This window comes from Platalea leucorodia (assembly GCF_965183815.1).
Source record: "Platalea leucorodia genome assembly, chromosome: 8".
Lineage (NCBI taxonomy): Eukaryota > Metazoa > Chordata > Aves > Pelecaniformes > Threskiornithidae > Platalea > Platalea leucorodia.
Window position 1 is genome coordinate 53584882 of NC_138830.1, and position 20442 is coordinate 53605323.

At 45.4% G+C, this 20442-nt stretch overlaps 1 protein-coding gene across 3 annotated transcripts; it reads left to right on the forward strand.

The window, feature by feature from the left end:
- The first annotated feature begins 1101 nt into the window (after positions 1-1101).
- Positions 1102-16566, forward strand: WFDC1 (WAP four-disulfide core domain 1). 3 transcript variants are annotated; one of them, XM_082319218.1, is made up of 7 exons: positions 1102-1496; positions 7986-8181; positions 8777-8860; positions 10568-10708; positions 11914-11955; positions 12795-12869; positions 13794-16566. In XM_082319218.1, exons 1-6 carry the CDS (start codon positions 1350-1352, stop codon positions 12851-12853), a joined length of 669 nt encoding a protein of 222 aa, XP_082175344.1. In that variant the 5' UTR covers positions 1102-1349; the 3' UTR covers positions 12854-12869; positions 13794-16566. The 3 variants fall into 3 exon arrangements, with proteins under 3 accessions (XP_082175344.1, XP_082175345.1, XP_082175346.1); XM_082319219.1 differs by having other exon boundaries at positions 12795-12859; XM_082319220.1 differs by lacking the exon at positions 11914-11955.
- The last annotated feature ends 3876 nt before the right edge of the window (positions 16567-20442 follow it).

Genomic DNA, 20442 nt, shown 5'->3' on the forward strand with positions numbered 1-20442 from the left:
AAGGAAGAATTGGAAGATTTTTTTTTGTATTTGTCCATAGAGTCTAACACTCCTGTGCAGACCCATTTTACAGCAGATATAAAATAAATTCAGTGCACCCAGCAAGCCTCCACTCTGCTCTGCCTCGGCTGTAGAGCAGGGCTGCAGTCAGGGTAAACTGAAGGCAAGCAGGGCTTAGCGCTCGTATCTGGACGAGCTTTGTGGTTCCGTTTCTTCCTTCCTTCCAGGTGGAGGCTGGACAAGCTGCTGGAGGAGAAGTTCATGAAGGATTATAAAATAAACAGCCCCCACATTTGGCTCAGGAAGTCCTGAACATCATTACTGAAGGCTCTGAAAGTATATGCATGCGTACATATACGTATGTATATATGTATCTATGCTCATGTATATCCAACAGTTGCCCTGTTGTCATACTTTTTCTTTGGCACCTGCCTCTGTCCCCATCCCGGGCGGGATGCTGGGATGCTTTCAGCCTGATTTCATAAGTCCATTCTTGACCTTCAGGCACCTGGGTGCCTGAATGTCCATGTGGGTGTCCAGTACCCCACGTCCAGCCTCTCCGTCTCTCCCATTGTCAGGCACGCCTGACTCACATCCCCTTCCTTGCTTTCCATTTGGTCATATCATTTCTAAACCACCTTCCTTCCCTATTCCCCACCCATGCATAGGGATTTATTTTTCCCCAATGGCCACGTCTTCCCCTTCTTCGAAATCATTTGCAGAAAGCTAACGTCAACTTAGTTTAATTAAAGCCCCTGCATGTTTATCATGTCTTTAAATCATTTCCTTCAAGCAATCTTCATATGAAGTTATCACTTTGTCAAAACATGATCCAAAACCACAGCTCAGGGCACAGTGGGAAGCACACAAAGGGCGAGCCGAGTAGCTTGGACAGTTTGGGTGAGCTGTTTGCTAGAAGCTGCCGAGCCCACCCCTCCAAGACCTTTATTTCCCCCTGCGGCAGCTGTCATCTGATCCCACGCTTTGGCTTTGAATGGGGCTCTCTGAGGATGCCAGATGTTGGGAACAAAGGTCTAAAAATAATCTTTCCAAATAATCTTCCCATCTATCATTCAAGGAGAGCATGTGCTTTGTGTGAACATGTGAGCCGAGAACCTGATCTAACTTTGAGTAAAGAAGTTCAACAGCAGCTCCTGGCTTCTGCTTGTGGGCTCCTTTGTTTTTTTTTTCCCCCCTTTCCCTTCCCAGAAGCTGCGCAGCGAAAAGCGGCTCTCACCAGCGATCAGCCCTCGCTCTCCCTCCCTCCCCGTCTCCCTCCCTCCTTGCCAAGACTCTGAATTGTCTGGATCCCGAAAGCTGGGCTCCTTATTTCATCTCTCTTTGGGAAAATGGATTCCAGGGTGCTGTCAGAGATGCATTTCTGTAAAAAGGTCTTCACTGCAGCCTTGTGTGTCTTAGTTTTGCTGCCAGATTCGGGCTGTGCAAGGAATCTCTGGAAGCGTGCTCTACATCTGAAAATGACGGAGAAATATGATGTGAGTAAACTGCAGCGGGGTGATTTTGGGGGAGCTGGGTATGCTCACCGTGAAAGGGGAGTTTTCTTTACGTGTGTGTAGCATTTTAGAATAAGAAGTATTTGAATCTGCACGCTGTCTCTTTATAAAAGGGTTGCATTAAGTTTCCCAGGCTGTACTAAAGTTTTGCCACCTAGCTGCTGCAATGGGAAGCTTGTAGGGCACGCTTGGAACAGTGAGAAGACGTTGGTACAGCAGCCGTCGCTGCTTTTCCTGGAAGCTTCATAGGGCAGCGAGGGAAGCGTGAATGGGGAGAGAGGGAATGCAAAACCTATGTGTCTGGGGATAGATGTAGTGAAAAGTAGATAATGTTGTTATTCATTGCTTAGAGCAGGGAGGAGGGTTCCCTGCCCAGTTCCCCCACCGCCTTTTGGGGTAACTTTGGGTACATATCTCCAGCTCCTAGTGATAGCGTGTACTAGAGGGATGGTGACATTGCCTAGGGTTTTGTAAATCACCGGAGCGCAGAGACCTCCAGATCCACAGTGTCAGAGTAACGTCCCGATCACACGTTAAGCCGCCTTCTTATCCTCCAGGCGTCCAAAGTGAGAACAAACCGGGAAAGGCAGGAGACTCTGTGCAAGAAAACACAGCACGGAGCTGCAGAGGCTCCCGTGTCCCCTGTGCACCCAGGGAGCACTGGAGCACTTGCTGTGCCTGCCCGGGGCGTTACAGGGGATAAAGAGCCGTGTGGTGGGGTACTGAGCACAACCACCATTTCCAACTCTGCGGTGGTACTTAGAGCACTAGGTACTTACTGGAATTGAAACTGGAGCACCAACAGGTTACCGTGAGTGGATAAAAGGATGGTGCTAGGTCTTGTTCTGGTGTGTCTGGGCCAAAAGACTGTTAGAGGTGGCCATGGAGGAAATTTAAAAAAAAAAATAAAGGAAAATAATGTGATAGCTTGACGTTTAGGACCTGCTGTTTAGAAAGAAAAACAACGTGAATTTGAAATTTTTACTTACTCCATTAAAGTCCCCTTAGAAACCAGCACTGACCCAAGGCTTCTGCCCCTTGGATTGCTTAGGTGGAAGCCCCAGCCAGTCTGTTTTCTCATGCTTGGGTTTGATTGCATCTTCCAGCCATCGCATGTGCATAAACAGCTCCTTGGTGTCACAGAGGGATCCCTCCACCTGTTTTCTGTAGACACATACAAAAGCTTTTAATTTAAAATGGATGCTTTTTTGCCCATGACATCTAGAGTGATGTCTGGGGACAGCTACATCTGGTTTGTGCAATTGCTGCCTCAGAATGTGCCACACGTCTTTTGCCCGTGCTGAATGAACTGAAATAAGGTGCTTTTGTCTCCTGGAAACTTTGCAGAAAAACTTGTGCTAATATTTGAAAGGCACCCCAGTATTTTACAATAAGAAATTTTCTTCATTGTAGCCTCGCTTGGGACAGGGTGTCATCTAGTTTGCACTTTAATTGGAAAATGGTGACGTGAAGAGCTGTGTTCCCTGCAAAATCACTCACTGGAGCGTGTATTTATTAGCATGTTTTTCTGTCATATTTCAATGCAAAGCCCAAATGCAATATGAGCAGTGAAGTAAATGACCCAGAGAGATAGGACAGGAGTAGAACAGGAATTTACATGTTGATCTTCAGATAATGTGCTCTGTAGAAGCACGGAGCCCACTCCCCTGAGGATATATCCTCTTCTTTCAATCTGCGGTTCTTCAAAGGACTGTTTTTTCTGGCAGCTGTGAATCCAGGTGCTACTGATCTGGCAAGCTCAGCTAGAATTGCTGATATTGACGGAAACATCTTATCTAGGAAAAACAGAAAATGCATTTCTTTTTCCTTCTCCTCAAAGCCATGTAAGGAGGAAGGTGTCTGCTCTCCATCCTCTTATCCACCAAGAGGCTGTTTTGGCAGCCCCTCTTGTTTCTCAGAGAGATGCTTTCTTTTCTACCAAATGCTGTGTGTTCCCTACAGTTTGAAAATCACAGGCTGTGGGTGGAACAGCTGATTTGTGAGTCACTTGGATAGAGGGGTAACAGATGGAGGTGCTCACGGCAACATGGAGCCATACAAGAGATGGGCCATAGACATCCCTGTGGGACCCCCAGGACACAGGCGAGGTCTGTAGGGCGGAGAGGCGGTGAGGGGTAGGGAGTTGGCTGAGAGTGATGTTGTCCGAGTCCAAAAAGTCTGAGTCCACAGCAGGAGCAATGCATCCACCAAACTGCTGGCTGCAGAACGACGAGCAGGTGTTACGATGAGGAGCTGGCTTGCGATCTGGCCAGGAGTTTTTCATGATGGACTCTGAGGAAGGGCGTTGGTTGGCAAGGAGGGGTCAAGTGGGAACAGAGAAGGGAGAAAGAGGAGAGGGGATGCAGTGAGAAGAAAAAACTGGCAGTCACAGTGGGATGGAGGAGCTGGGCTTGCACCTTTTAGCAAATCCATGTATTTTGTAGCCAGAGGGACACTCGTCAAGTGTAGTGATTTGCAGCTGGTGTTCTGCAGCCCCCGCAGAGGCTGTGGACTGTTCCCAAAGGGCAGAGGGAGGGAGCTACCTGGGGGTGCTCTTCAATTCATTATCGGGACACCCACACGTCTATTGGAAGAACCTGGGGCAGTCTTGATTTTAGTCCAGTGTCAACTGCATCAAGCATTTTAGAAAAAAATCCAGCCTTCTTTTAAAGATTTCCAGAAATGAAGAATTCCTCACAGCTGCTGTAATGTTCTTCCAACAATTTATTTACCCTCCAGCCAGCTGTCATAAATCAACACTGAGATACCCTCTTCGTCTACCAGATCAGCACACCTCCCATGAGAGTTCTGTCCCGCATGTGCCTCAGAGTAACGTATGAGCAGAGCTGCCTTAGCCCCGCGTTGAAACCTGCGTACGCACATGCGAGCCTTGCACTCTATTCCCTGCTTTCCAGTCCTCTAATCGCTGTCGTGCATCTTCTTTGAGCCCACTCGAATTTTGCAACAATCTTCCAGTGCTGCAGACACCAGAACCAAAACTACTAACCCAGAGTCCATAGCAGGAGAATATTATTCCTATTGTTTTGGTCTTGTCCTTCAGATTATTTAACCCTCCTTCAGTCTGATATTTGCAACTTTGATCTGTGTTTTTCCAGGTCTTTGATAGAAATATTGGAGGGCTCTAAATTCCTCCTAAGTGTGTATTGTTTCAGAGATAAGGTGGTTTATGTTTGGAAATACCTGCCAGGGACAGAACTGGTGACCGGAGGCTGGGAATAAACCTCACGTGTGATCTCAGGGGTGGCCATGCAGAATATGAATTAGCAGAGAATTGTGCTTTGACACAAGGCCAGGGTCCAGTTTCAGGCACAAATAATGGAAAAGATCTGGGATTTTTTGGAGGCAGACTGCATCCCACAGTTACTGTTGAAAATAGGGGTTGAGAGTGAGTGATTGCATTCAGGTTTTTCCTAGTCATCTTTACCGACCTCCAGGGCTCCTCAGCTGAACTCTGAACTTTTCCCCTTACTTTGTTTCTGGATATGTCTAAGGCAGATATTATAATTTAAATGATTTACTAAGTCTCCATGGGAAACAGCGGTTTGCCTCCTGCATTGAAAAATATTCTTAAAGGAAGAAATTTCGACTGTTGTCACGATCTGTAAAAATAATAAATCTGAGCTATGCTCAGAACCAAACTGTGAATCTTGGGAGAGCTTTTAAAAAGACCTTGTAACCCGTACCTGGAGACATCCTTAACCAGGCTATTTTGGGAATGAGGGAATCCTGTTTCCCACTGGGATGGTTTATGCATGCATAAAGCAGTGGCAATGGTTTTATTAGATCAAATGCGCAAAAAATATTTTTTTGACCGTGACGTTTTGAAAGAAAGGGGTTCAGAGCAACAGGTGAATAGAGAAAATGGGCAGAGAGGTCATGAGGTACAAAGTTAATCGGCTAAAAATGTTTTATTGTTCCCAAACGGAAATCTCATTCATTGAGCCAACTGTTCATTGCAATTTGGGCTTCTTGGTTTCTGAATCATCTGTGAAGCAACGGCAGTAATTGTTTGGGGGTTGGGTTTTTTTTCATGTATCCATGAGTTGCCAGTATTATTTTGGTCACATTTTAGTCTGCAGCTGATATTTCAAATAATCGAGTAGTAAACAGTGACCTTCCAGGAAGAACGCTCCCTCCAGCAAGGAGACCTGCTAAACGTTTGGAACTGCATAGTTTTGCTGTTAAATGCTCTCTTATATCCCAAAATTATACTTGGTCCAAGCATTCTCTCTATTTAAAATCCAACAACAGGAAAAAAAGTTGAACTTGCAATATCTTCAATTCAAAAGCACGTTATTTCAAAGCTGGAATGTTTTCAGCTTTTGAGGAACGGGGTGATGTGATAGCTTACACATTGTTTTACACTTTAACATCGAAAACATCATCAAAATTAGGAAATATTTTTTTTCAAACTTATTTTATGGTTCAAACAGCCTATCAATTCATGGGAAAACAATCTCATGGAAGGGGTTTTGAGCAGTTTCTTGTTCACTTAATGGAAACAGCTAAGAAAAAAGCAGAAGGAAATTGGTTTTTGATATTGAGAACAGGGCAGGCTGATACCGGGAACAGGGCAGGAGGCTGTCATTTGTGGAAATACTAGGAATTCCCTGTCTCTCACACACAGACACACATACACATTATTTAACCAATTATAGATATAACCAGGACATGGATTTTCTTTAATGTACACCTTCTAACAGAAATTAAAACTTTTAATCATCCTGACTTTTCTCTGTATTTCTACACGGGCTGACAATCGCTGTGCAGCCAGGCAGCGGAGAAACTTCGCTGCTCTCCGCTTCCCCCTAGCTATGGCTCAAAGAAAGGAGGTCAGCTTTGGTGTAAAAACCACCACCTTATCGGTATGATTCTCTGCTATGCGCAATATGGAAGTAAACTTTCTCACATCAGTACCACATCGATGTGCATCGTTATTTCTTTTGGTGTCCCTTGGGATTGCCTTCATTCCCTACATTACGCGTTATCCCAAGGGAGTGAAGATGATGATGTTTCCACCGTTACTGATGCTTGCTGCTCGGTCACACGCAGCAGCAGAGGCCGTGCGGGCCAGCGGTCAGTCCCCGGGGCAAGGGACCTCTTGGGGCCTCTCCTAGGACATTTTTTTGGGCAGTGCATGTGGGGACATGGTGTTTCGCAAAAGGCACACGTGCTCCACAGAAGCTGTTGGGAGGTTTCAACAATGAGGATGTAGCAGATGTAGCTAAAGAGGGATATTAGTCTCACCTCAAATTTCTCCATAGCCTGATGGTGAAATTTCCTAGAGACCCCCTCGGGGACAGTTGCACCATGCTGTTTCTTGGAATAACAACTCCAGTTGTTCGTCACTGATTTCATAACACAACAGTGATCAGGCCAAGTATATGTAGGACTCTTAAACTCAACAGCCTGCTAGCGAGTGCATGGCAGCGCTCACTTCATACCTCTGGCTAGATGCTGATCTCTTTTAAAAGTGCAAATCCAGAATCCATCTTTTGATGTGATTAGAGCTTATTAATGTTTGTTAATAAACCTGAGAACTGATTGCCCTTCCTGAGTATTTTATGCTGCTCTGGGGAGCTGAGCTCAAGCCCAGAGATGAGTAGTTTAGCCACAGGTGAGAAAGGAGTGGGCTTGGGTGATTCACCTCTCTGTTGGAGGGAGTTGGTTTCTTGCTAAAATGCCACCAGCGTGAATAATAACCTGAATGCTGCCTCTTACAAATGGTTCTGGTAAAATCCTGTGCCTGTTAATCCACTTCAAATCTCCCTTGTCCTTTCAGTGTGCAATGAGCAGCTGGGCTCCTTTCTGCTGTAGTCAAACACAGCCTCATTTTCTTTGGGATTAAACTGACATCACCTACACAGATCTCACCCAGATCATCTCATGTTTTCGAAATGGTCTCTAATGTAACAACCCAGTGGATAAGCTTGAAAGACTCCCCTGTAAGTTCTGGTGCAGAAGGAGGTGATGAAAGTAGAAGGAGCCTATTGAGGAGACAGGTGCTACCTGGGACATTAGTTCCAGGTCCCATTTGGGGACATAACCTCAAAACAAAACAGTGCCATCATTTCCACTGCTTTACTATGAAAGCGTTTTGGCGTGCCCGTCGTGAGGATGCCTGGAGTGTTTCTCTATGTTTCCCAGGCGAGTATAAAAGACTTGAAAGGATTTTTTTTGCCTCCTCATTGTCATTACAATAAGCTTAATTATAAAATGAGTGGCACACAATAATTTGGTGGTTTGGTGTTTCCAAAGCAGTGGGCTAAGGTGATCGTACAGCTCTCTCTTCAGTGTGCTGAAGACAGGGCTGGGGGAGCTGAATGGTTAATTCTCCTCTCTAATGAATACTTGAAAACCACTTTGAAAATCCCTCTTCTGTTTCAACTGATGGGATGTTTGGTATTCACCTTATGCCAAACCTTTGTTTCCTTTTCTTTTCTTTGCAAGGATTATGAGTACCCTCTTCATTCTCACAGTTCCCACTACCAGAAGAACGACCGCTGCCCCCCACCGCCCCAGACTCTGCCTGACCGAGCCTGCGAGGTGCCCAGCTGCCGGTCGGATTCAGAGTGTGAAAGGCACAAGCGCTGCTGCTACAACGGGTGCATCTACGCCTGCCTGGAGTCTGTACAGCCACCGCCAGGTAGAGTAGACCCAGTGATCACATTACGGTAGAGAGAAGCATGCACGAGTCGCGGTAGTCATCCCCATGTGCATTCGGTCTCAGGCGGGAGGCATGGGTTGAGTGTGAGGTGAGGATAAAGCTTCGGTTCCACACTTCTCATTTCTGGGATGACTGCTGAATCCAGGAATTATCCGAGGTCAGCCGGTGTTGCAAAACTTCTACCAGCACAAATGATAGAAATCATTTGAGGCTAGTTCTTTTCCTGGGATTACATGTTCAGGAAAAGAAGTAATCCCTATCTGAATTAGTGCTCACAGAAGCCAGGCAGCCATCTCATCTGATGCATGCCATGGGAACAGAGGATGGGAAAAAACAGCTGCTTTGGCCTTTATCACACCAGGTTCTTGGGGCCCTGGATAACACCCATGGCTCTCTTGCCACTGCGACAACAATAGCATGAATATAAGTATCTTGCTGAAAACTCAAATCCATCCTTCAGGAGCCAGGCAGCCTCGTCACTGGCTGTTAGAGGAAGTCTGTGACTTTTCCATAACTGTGTGCCCTATGGCTACTCCACCTTCACTCTGTGGTTTCTTGTTTCTGTCTTTTACAGTTTTAGACTGGTTGGTTCAGCCCAAACCCCGCTGGCTGGGAGGAAATGGGTGGCTTTTGGATGGCCCAGAGGAAGTCTTACAAGGTACAGTACCTTTCACTGTCTTCTCTGTGAGATCGGTAATTATACAAAAGGCACTAAATAATATATTCATCAAACACAGGCCTTGCCAGCGTTGTTGGGATGCTGGGGCTGCTGGTATTTGTCTGGAGTTTCCTTAGGAATAACGCTATGTTGTGCAGGGGGCTAGTTTCTGGTGCAGTAAATTGGTTGCTTTTTATGGATATGGCTTATCCAGCAGAGCACTAGGAGTACTCCAGGGAACTGGATTTGTATCCATTCTTGAAATAAGTAGAAATATATGATTTTTTAGAAAAAGGCTTTGTCAGTGTACCCGGATTTTCTGCCAGCTGCCTGAAAGACTGTGGGCAGACTTGGATTAGGAGACCTCTTAATCCAGAGTGGCCTCACCGCACAGATGCCTTGGGCTGGGGCTCTGGCTCTCGGGTCTGAAGGCTGCTTTGAACGAGAGCCCTGGCAAACTGCTGCAGACTTGCGTCAAGCTGACATGGAGCTGGGAGCATCTAAGCTTGGGGACTGCTAATGAGACTGGGCTTCTCAGGTTAATTCCACAGAGAAAGGTCTTTTCATTAATTTTTTCCAATACCTCAAAGTGAAACAAGGAGGGAGAGGGGAGGTGGGAAGAGAATTTTTCTTTTACGAGACATCCCCAGATGTATGTATGCCTGAAGTTCTTAATTTCCTCATGGAAAGGCTATTCCAGCTTTTCATCAGCTTTAGTCAGACACAGGTAGTGCCAATAAATTACCCTCTTTGGTCTTACACAGATGGTATCAGACTTGCCGAATTCTCATCTATTATGAAAATTCCTAGTTCTTCAAGAGAAAATTCTGCCTCCAACTCATTGGAGTTGCACTGCTAGAAATAAGATAAAATAGGTTCCTCCTCATCCATCCCTGTCATGCTAATATTATTTGTTCTTATCTTAACACCTTCATCTCAGCTTGAGGGAGTAATTAGTGAAATAAGAACCATCAGTCATGGCATGAGAATTACAGCAGGGGTCCTTGAAATTAAAATCCTGGCAAATGAAAGGGTGGAGTGTCCCTGCGTAGCCTGTACATTGAATGGACACAAACACCGCCTGCGAGTCCTGCTTCACTTTCTTATTCTGCTCTGCACTTGTTGAAAATCCAGGGTCAAGGTTAAAGCCTCCGTTTGTACCAGGGAGTGGTACTGCCTTACTCCATAGTGAGTCACATCTGAGGTTGAAATTCATCAGCAAGTTCATGGGTGTGGAGCAAAGAACAAAGCAGCAAACTGCCGGCTTCTTGGTTACGTTTCCCTGATTCCTCACCCAGCCTGAAACACTGGCTGGAACAGACTTATGGCTGCTCGGAGGAAAAAGATGCGTGGAGGGACCACCTATCAGTGCAGGCATGGTGGTCAGTGGTGGTCTGTCTTCACCGCTCTCCAGCCCTCACAAAGACCCTGCGCAACAGGCTGTGGGCGGTGTGTCGTTACAGGTAATCGGGCTGACCTGCACTCCCCATACCATGCTAGACACGTCAGTTTTTTGTGTAAGGTGTGAAGTGGATCACCTGCTCTGCCAGGCTTCTTTGGAGGTGTTAGCTCCTGGGTACCCTTGCATGGGAAGTAGTCTGAGATCCTGTCTGGGAGGAGATACAGAAGAAGGTGGCTGTGTTGTCATATTTTGGTTACCTGTGGGTGTTAAAGCCATGATTTGTGACCTGCAGGCTTCTTTTGCAGCTGAGGCCTGCAGTACCACTGAGGATGGAGATGAGCCTCTGCATTGCCCCACAGGCTATGAATGCCATATCATCAACCCAGGTAACACGGCTGAAGGAATCCCTAACAGGGGCCAGTGCATCAAGCTCCGTGGAAATCCAGGTCAGTTGACTGGAAATCTTTCCTTTCTTGTTCTGTCCTGCAAAAACCAGTAAGGGACGGTATGCGCTCACTGGCTTTGAAGGACATCTGGTGGTACATCTGCTCTCATGGGCTTCCTGGGTTTTCTGGGCAGCCCGAGGCCCCAGGGCAGTGCGTGACAGCTGGGCTGGGAGGCAGTCCGCGCTCCGCAGCAATCTCAAGTCTCTAATGCCCTTGATGTTGGCTGAGCTATGTGGAATACCCAAAGCAGGGGACACACTTCTTGTTTGCTCCGTATGCCAGTGTCCTCTGGGATTGTGTAAGCAGAGCAGGCAGTAACCTGCACGTGCCATTATTACACAGCACAAAAAATAGCACTGCACACTAACTAAGAGCTGTGAGTTTCAAATGCCAGATTTGACTTCTGACTTTGCTTTCTGCATCCAAAACACTGTTCCCTTTATTCTGCTGACACATTTGCCCAATCAAGGAACTTATATAGGCCAAACTATTTTCCAGGAAAGCTCATAACATGTCTAGGTATATGTAACTTCATTGAACAGTAGGATATGTATGTCTCCACTGGGCTACAAATCATCTTGGTGTAGAGACATGAGACATCAGTTTTGCCATTCGGTCGCTGCAAAAGCCAGGGGAAGCATCAAACCACATCTCTGAACTGCTTCCAGAAAAGACTAAGATTTTTTCCAGGGCTTTTTGATCATCTCTTTTATTCTTTTATAACTTTTTCTTTAGTAACATCCATAGTAACTAATGTAATGTATAGCTGTATGGCTCTTAGACACAAGGTATTTCTAAGAGCTTAAATAATTATATAAATGGCAAACAGAAAAACCTAGCTGGAACTTGAATTATGTAAAACACTAATAGATGGTCTGAAATTTTACCCAAATTTTCTTTCATTTGAGAAAGTCTGCGATTCCTTGACTCGCAGCTACTGAAAAGAACATAACATGCTAGTGGCCAGCAGTTAACCACTCTCAGGGAAAGTGAGTTGTGTCCATATAGTTCAATCATCTCAACAGTTTTATGAAGGGTCTATAGCTGCCTACACTACTTCAGCTACAGAGATCTTTTATTTTCCTGTTTGTGAGGTTATTATTTCCATATCTATAATTTCTCTGTGCTGTACACAGAAGGCCGGAGTTTCACACAAAGAATGAAGGCTGACTGGGTACGTTCTCATTACGTGCCTTCTTTTGCAGATGGACGCAACCTGAGGCATAAGTATTACAAGGAATATTTTGGTAAGCCATTGGCACGAAGTGTTTGCTATTATTAAGCTTTATAGTTATTGCCTTGCTTACAAGGAATTTGCTGCTTATGAAATGAAGGTTTGTACATAGCAAAAAGAGATTCTTTAGCCTCAACTCTCTATGTTTTGGTCAAAAGATCTTATTTTAAGATCTGCAATGCCCCGAGTAGGGACTCTTGAGTGCCTCCAGCTGTGACACAATGTGTTAAATGGTGCAGCCTTCTGCCAGGGGTTCCCACCCAAGGGATGAGAAACACTCAATCCAATAAGCTTTTGTTATTTTTAAGTATATTTTTGAAGCTTTGCTCATGGCCCAGGACTCCTTGCAGATGAACACAGAACTTTGTCAAAAGCAGGGTCTTTTGCCAAGAGCTTGTATTGTGGTACGTGATAAGAGATGCCTGGAGCCTGAGGAATCAGTCCCTTCTTGTTATCTGCAACCACAAGAGGTGTCGGGTCCCTTGCACAAATTGATAGATATGTGTCGCAAAGAAAGCAGGAGGATCTTCCAGAAGATCGCTTTTCTCATGGCTTCAAAGCTCCTGGTTTCTGCTAACTCTTGGATCTAGAGGGGGACAGTCAGATCAGATTGGAAGTGATATTCAGCTATAACATCTTTGATATGATAAGATTTACGAGCAGCCAAATTTGGCCAGTTTAGCTGATAAAACTATGAAAGGATCAACTTTCCTCTCTCCAGCAGGCTATCGCAGCTCTCCCAGAGAACTGCTAAGTAATGAGACCAGGAAAACTGTACTGCTTAGAGAATCTTGGGAAAACATTTGCCACAGACTAACTTGAAATCTAACTTTGCTGCTATTTGTTTTACAGGAAGCAACTCCAACAACGTCGTCGGCTATGTGAAAAACCAGCAGAAGCATTTAGGCTAGTCAAAGGTGCGTCTGGGTAAGTGTCCTGTGAATAAAGGGAAAGCTGGGTGAAAATAGTTGGTGCTTAGTATGCAATTATTTAAAGAAATGGTTGTTTGAGGGTGAAATTACCTCTCTTACACCAGCATAAGGACAGCACCTTAAAACTACGTACAGGTGCATACCTCAGGCTCCATGAATTGAGCTGAAACACCTATGCTGCCAAACAGATGGTGCTGTAAAAGTATCCCAAGCACCTGTGGCATGGGAGATTGAACTCTGCAAACTGTCCATGGAGAAGTTAGCGTCCTTCCCAGCTCTCGCAATACCCCTCCCACTTTTTACTCTAATTTCACAAGATGCACCTGATTTCTTTGAAGAACCTTTGCCTTGTGGGTGTTGAGAGGATGGAGTGATTTTCAGGATGAAAAATAAATACTGCAAAACTTTGTAAGCCTTAAGAGTTTAAACTTTCTGTTTAGGGGCTTCTTCTCTGCTCCTGCAAGACAAATTAAAAAGCTCTTTATTTAGGACTGATTGCAGTAAGGGTCAGTCTTGCAAATACTTAGGCATATGGGTGATTTTGTGGGGTAACTTTATGTGTGCCAACAGTTGCACTGAACAGTGTGAACCACTCGTGGGAGTAAATGTATCTGGCCAGAGCGAAGCCAACTGAAAAAGTTCCAATCATTTTATCAGGCTTTGAATTAGGCAAGAGTGAAAATATTTATTATACCAAAGGTCTGTCCCAAGATGGTTTTCTCAACACCTTCAGCTTCACTTTAAAACTAACTGGAGCTTAACTGGCAGTTATGAAAACAAAGCAGTTCAGTGTGTCTTTTATGTACCTGCGTCAGACTGACTGTTAAGATTACACAGCTACATAAGGACAAGTTCTGTGCAAACATCCCAGGAAGGATAAATATTTTAATTCCTTTTTTTTTGTTTGATTTTCACCCAGCTGGACCACTCTGTTAAGCAGCTGTCAAGGAATGCTTTACCCAACAGTTTTCTGGTTTGGAAGAATTCTGGTCCCAAATCTCCACGAGCACGTCCCCAGCTTTACCCCGATCCCTGCCCACCAGTGATAAAAAGACTTTGCTATTCAAGGAACAGGATGAGTCTAGATTTTAAGCCTATCAACAGGGGGAGAAATGTGATCCCCTGAAAGAAACCCCACCATTTATCTGCTGCCCTTCGACCGGTGAAATGTAAATACCTCCGAGTGGATCCCTGTAAGCCACAGCACCATTGTCAGGCCGCTGGAACAGAGCCTGCCCTTTATGTGCGCGTTATGTGACCGATTCGGATTTCACGACCGTGAACATAACTCAGTATTATAAAAATGAAGTGACGTCAGAATTGTACCTAAGTATATCTAAGTTGCATTAGAATAGGCAAGAATGTAAGACTAAAGGGGCTCTCTGGATCAAATCCAGTGGCTGCCTATCCTGAACAACTACTTTAAATAAGCCTTTTCATAAGCTTAAAGTTCGAAGAAACCTGCAGGTTTCTTCTTTTCCTATTTATACCTCGGGTTCACCAGGTTTGACACCCAGTCTACAAGCCTAAGCCTGAAATCTTAAGAATTTGAGGAACTCTAAGCTAGGAGCAAAACAGGTTTTATAAATGTTTTTTTTTAAGTTACTTTCCTTTAGCTTCTCAGTCTGGTGAGCTGCAGATTGAGAGCTGATGACGGAATAGATTTCTTTCTGCAATATCTAAGCAGACACACATGCGTGCCAGTCTTTTTAAGTTGTTTTTTTTTAGCCAGAACAGTTAATACTCACAAAATGTACATCTGCGGTTTTGTACCTGCAAAACCTCAGCAAGAAGGCTGAAGTCTGGATTATTTGTTGCACATATTAGAAAAGAAAAAGCAGGATAAATTTGTGTGATTAAAAGGATTGTCTGGCAGATGGGCAACTGCTTTTTAGAAGTCCTGTACCCTTAGGCTGACTTTCATAAATCCTTAAGGTCAAGTTATTTGTGTTTGGGCCTTACAGCTTCTTTTGGCTGTTTAGCATTATAAAATGGAAAACACATTTTTCTATGAATGTTTCCTTTTCTGGGCAGTCCTAAAGGGACAGTTGCATTTCATTTTGACAAATCTGCCAGAATTGCTAGGCAAAAGAAGCCATGTTTGCTCCCGTTTAGTGCGTGTCCCCATCTGCATGCATAAAATTACCATTTTAATCTGCAGAGTAGTAGCGGTGCATATAAATACCCAATTCACAAATACAAGTGCCTGCTTCCACCCACGAGCCATGGGATTTTTTCCACTCACCAAATGTTTTAAGCCAAAGCTCAAACGCCTATAAAACACTTGATACTTTGCATATGACATTTGCAGCTGGAGAGATGAAAGATGCCAAACTGCTCTTCTGTTTCCTATCATAAACAGGCACACTCCTGCGTGCTTTAGAGAGCAAGGGAGCAGACGAAGGGCTCCACGTTTTCCTAAAGGTCTTCATTTGTTGAACTCCATTCACTTCTTTGTGCCTTTATTCCAAGTTTTAACTATTAAATGCAACACCATACTTGGACAGATCTATTTCTAAAATTTTATCATATACAACTTCATACCATGATATCTTAGCTCCTGCAGAGAAACAGGAGTCCACCCATATATATATATCCATCCATCCATAGTTCCAATCTCAGTTTAGGCCAGAAACTTGCCGCTTTGCCACTGATGCTACGTGACAACTTAAAGCAACACAGCTCATAATGGAAGTCTTAATGCAGCCTTGCTCCTAGGTGCTGCTCAGTGAAATGGGCTGATTTTTTTTTTCAGCGTTACTTTTTGCAGAAAAATCAAATTCTGATTAAATGAGCAAAGTGCTTCAATGGCTACTGCTAAGTCCCAAAAAGTAAATGCCAAATTTTTCTATTTTAAAATAAAAAATTCGGTGCCTAAAAACATCAGAGGATCCAGTTGAAAAACATGTCTTTGAGTATTAACAAATTTGCAAGATTAAAACTTCAGATCTCAGCCTAATCATGCAAAGCATCAGAAAATATGCTTAATTTGAGTGGACACATTCACTTCAGTGGCTGCTTTTTTGTAGCTACAAAAGCACGTACCTGCCCACCTTGCTGGATGGGACGGTAAAGGTATTTTCTACTTGCAAAAAGAATTTTTAAAAAAGAAAATTGACAAATTAATAATTTGTTGATGAATTTCTGTTTACTGGGTGTTATCAAAGACATCACCCTTCCTCATGGTGCTATAATGCTTGAACTTTTTTCAAGTTAATTCTTTTAAAGTTATTAATTGTCAAATTCAGAAACAAAAGCCACAGAAGAGACTCGTCTATGTGCTGTGTTTTCAACACCGACGTCCATCACACGCTGAAAAGAAAACACAGACCAAATGAGTCGTCCTCAGCTTATCTTCTCTCCAAAGACACATGGCTCGACAACAGTCTTGTGAAGCACAGTAGGAAATCACTGATGTAGGTTGTTTTTTAATGTTCCCGTGTACACTTTAAAGCATGTTTGGTGCTATAATAACCTTTACGTGTATCACTGTGTGCTAGCAATACTCATGGCCTTCCGGATCCTCAAGCGCTGCCGGCGGTGCCGGTGGAGCTGCTCTGCCTTGCAGCGGCCGAGGATCTGCGGCAGCTCCAGGCAGAGCCGTCCCGGTGTGTGCCCCTGGTGCTTAGGCGTGTACAGGTTCTGCTACTTCGGTGCTCAATAAAAAGTGACCAGTATATTTTTCAACTCTGCCTAGTTTCAGTTGTGTGTTCTTGACGTGCGCTTGGCTTCGAATGATGAAAAAAAGGACAAATCTTTTAAATTTTAGTTGCTGGGAGAGCTCAGAAAACATAGGCGCAGGGAGACGAGAGTCGTTTTGTCCACTGGAAGGGAGGTGACAGACCCCCAAAACACATCGACCACCAGTGTCCCCTGTCAGGGGGCCACCTTGGTGAGTCAGACGCTCACTCAGCTCTTGGCGCCTTCATTTCTATTGCCCAAAAGGGAGCTGATGGACAGCACCGTAAAGAGGATGGTGATGGTGACCCAAGTAGAAGGTGACCCTTTTATTTGACCAGGCGTTTTCCTTGTTGATTCAGAGCTGTTGTTTGCTGCTGGCTGGGTTTCAGCTGCCAGGTCAGGCTGCACAAGCAGCTGCTCAGACAGCTTTGCAGGAGGCCAAGGCTTCCTTGAAGGGTGGAAAAGTAAACCAAATCAGAGGCCAGCGCTGGGCTGGTGCCCACTGCGGGATACCGGAGCTGAAAGAGGAGCCTGGCGCTGAGAGGCTGGGCTGCTGGGCACTGCGTTTCCAGGAGCAGGCAAAACTTCACCATCCCACCAGCTCCACCCACACTGGTCTTGCTCTACCTGCTCGTCAGGAGTGGGCAGGAGTCCTTCTGCATTGCTTGCCTTCTGCCCTGAAACCGTAACAGAGGAGTCACAGAGAGAGAAACTGCCTGTAATTTAGCCAAGGAGGGAATAGCAGTGGGTTTCATTGCTTTGGAAAGGTTTTCTCTGGGTTTTGAGAAGAAGCCAGCTAGCACTAGGTGTCAGGGTAGCTCTTCAGTCTGGCAGTGAAGTCATCCTTGGGATCACTTGAAGTTCTCATGGCAATGGTCATATGGCCCGTTTGGATGGGGAGGTTACGGGATGTGTGTACGTAACCCGGGTGTCCTGCTGTGAAGTGTGAGGTGGACTAAGTACCTTGGCTTTCAAGAGAAGGATCAATTTGGTGAGCACCACAAAATTAGGTTTTGATTTCAACTTGTTTCCATGTTAATGCAAGCAAATGTAGTTTCTGTTGACGTAGCTGGCTAACGGTCTTTGTGGAAAAAACAGTGTGTCCCCTAAGGCATCATCTGCAGGTGACACTGAAGTGCTGTCGATGCATCCATGAACCCAACAGCTGGAATGAGCAGAAGGACAACCGTTATAATAGATCTTCAAGAAGTCAGGGGTCTGCTTGAAAACCACAGCGTGCACCTCTAGGTCAGCAACCTGCTGTAAATATGAGAATAAAAAAAAAAAATGCTGCAATTTTGACATGCCTAGTTCAGAGCTCCATTAAGCTTTATGGTGCAGAAGTGTTTTGGTTACCTTCAGGAAGCTGTTCCATAATTTCATGAGCAGTGAAGAAGCCTACGAGGTTGAGACAATCCATGGAAGAGGCTTTGGAGACCAACAGTTTCTCTTTACCCACTGCATAGCAGGGATTTGCTCGCCCAGGGGGTGTTTACTTCTCCCACCTCACACTGTCTACGCAGGCTGGATTTTTCTCCGGAGGTGGTGCCAGGCGAGCACCGATTGTCTGTCTATGGCAAAAGGATTTACAGCATCATTTAGCGTCTTTTAAAGATAAATAAAAAAGACACCTTTTGCTGGTGAGTCTACAGAGGTAAGTCCGGTTTCTTCCTATTATTTTCTCCTTCTTGTTACCTTTCTATGTAGGCAAAGTAGCAAGAACCATGGGAGAAGCTGTGCAAAACAAAGATGACCTTTTGACAGTTTCCGAGACGGAGACGTGGCTGGTGGGGCTCATTCCGCCCAGCCTGAGCCGCCCCGCCAGATGAGTCTCCCAATTTAAGCAGTGGAGGCTGCGCAAACAGAACCAAGAGATTTAATTGAATTCCCCCTTCCTTCCTGGTGGCACACCTAGGGACAGACCTAAGACTTTACCTGGCCTTTATCAGTAGCATTGAGAAGACGGAAAGGAGCCCTGGCCCAAAACTCTTCTTTGCTTTTATAAGCAGGCGCAGCCGATGTTCTGCCCGGGGGCGTAGGAAAAACCCAACCTGAAAGCAGAGGATTTGGATTTCTGGGTAGCAGAAAACTCAGTAACTAATTCCACCCATGCACCAGAGATTTTTTCCCTCAAGGTGGCACAAGAGGAACGAAAGTGGGACGAGCCCTGGTTACGGCAGGGCAGCAGGTGAAGGAGCTGTGGGTTTTGAAGGGAAAGCAGCACCCTGCCCTCACGGCAGCAACCTCTTGGGCCCACGCAAGCTCAGATCTCGGATGCTTTGCTGTATGCGGCTTCATAACGGATATTTTCTATTGAAAAAACAAAAAAGGTTTCCCAAATAACCTACTTAGAACTGGAGTCTGACCCTGAGCCTTATTATCCAATTAAATAGGAAATACTATAAAGGTACTGTAATTGGGCCACGTGTTATATATTTATAGTGTGAAAATTATGTTTTATACCAGAATGAAGAAATTCAACTTGTATTAATGTTGTTTTCTTTACATTATAGTTTTGATTCAGTTTATTCCCAGCATTTTCTGAGCCATGAGATAGCAAAATACATGAATTTTCCATTAGATTTCCTAACAGGCAGAAATCAAAAGCAGCAAGAAAATGAAACTCCAGTCCGTTCAGCAATTTTGCAGAATGTGAGGCGAATAGTCAGCAACAACTACTTTTTCTTTCTGCATTTATTCGGTTTCATTGGTGCTAAAATTTGATTTCGCGTTACAGAAATGAATGAACATAAAGGTGACAGACAGGGCCGTGGTCCTGAGCCCAAACGCTGCCGTTTCTCCCGAGCTGCGGGTCTGCTGGATCATAAACCAAAACACACCAGTTATTGCGGTGCATTATTATGCTCATCAACTCATGTTTCTCCTTTTCTATGTCCTGTTTGTCTCGGTAATTTTGTCGCACTCCTCGCTGTATCGTCCCTCCCCGCAGCCAAGGCTGGGAGAGGGGGAAGGTGACTGCAACGCCGGAGCACAGTGGGTGCCTCCGCGCCGAGCCGGGATGTGGCATCTTGGCCCGCGTCCACATTGCCTAGATTCTGGATTTTGTTCTTCTTCGGATTGTGTACACAGCAGCGAGCTCCATGTGTTTCCACAAGCAGCAGCTTTTTGCCAAGAGGAGGAAGTTAAATAAGGAAACTGGCAGCGCGAGCCTGTTGCTCAACGGGCCGCGTTGTCAGCAGCGCTTGGCTAACGAGCGCCGCGCTTGGCTAACGAGCGCCGCGCTCGGGACCGCGCGGTCCACGTAGACGCTGCGCAGCAGAGCCCCGGGAGGACGCCCGGGCTCCTCGCGGGTGGCAGCTCCCCTTGCCGGGTGCCAGTTGCACGGATGATGGGCGAGGTTTCGGGTTGGGAAAAGCAAGAACAAAACCAAGGAGCCTTTTTTCCTACCTGCCTAGAGAGGGGGGAGATGTTTTTCTATCAGAGACACGAGGCACGACTCCATATGATCCCAAGGCTACGACTGCTACAAACACACTCAGATGAGCAGAAGAATGTATTTCCTTGCCAGGCGGTGCCTGCTCTGCCTTACCAGGAGCAGGGCAGAGCCAGCTGGCTGTGCTCCAGGTCCTTACAAAAGCCACAGAAGGAGGGGACCAGTTGGAAAGCCTGTGTGAGCTCAGAGACGGTTTGCCACCTAATTCCCATACAGTTTGATAAGGTCTCAATTTCTATATAGCTGCCTTCGAGCCCTGGCTAAGCACCTTACCTAAACCCTGGGCAGGGCCTGGATGTGAGCTGCCTGAAAATCGGCGCCCAGCATTATCCCTGGATATTTTCCCATGGGAAGGAGGGCTGTTGCAGCGATGCAGGAACTTCCTTCACCTGCCTGACGCATCCAGTTCAGCTCATTAAGAAAGCATTTCTCA

Coding starts and splice junctions, on each gene's coding strand:
- WFDC1 (XM_082319218.1), top strand. CDS start 1,350: ATGGATTCCAGGGTGCTGTCAGAGATGCATTTCTGTAAAAAGGTCTTC. Junction 8,182..8,776: donor GTCTGTACAGCCACCGCCAG/GTAGAGTAGACC, acceptor TGTCTTTTACAG/TTTTAGACTGGTTGGTTCAG. Junction 11,956..12,794: donor GTATTACAAGGAATATTTTG/GTAAGCCATTGG, acceptor TTTGTTTTACAG/GAAGCAACTCCAACAACGTC.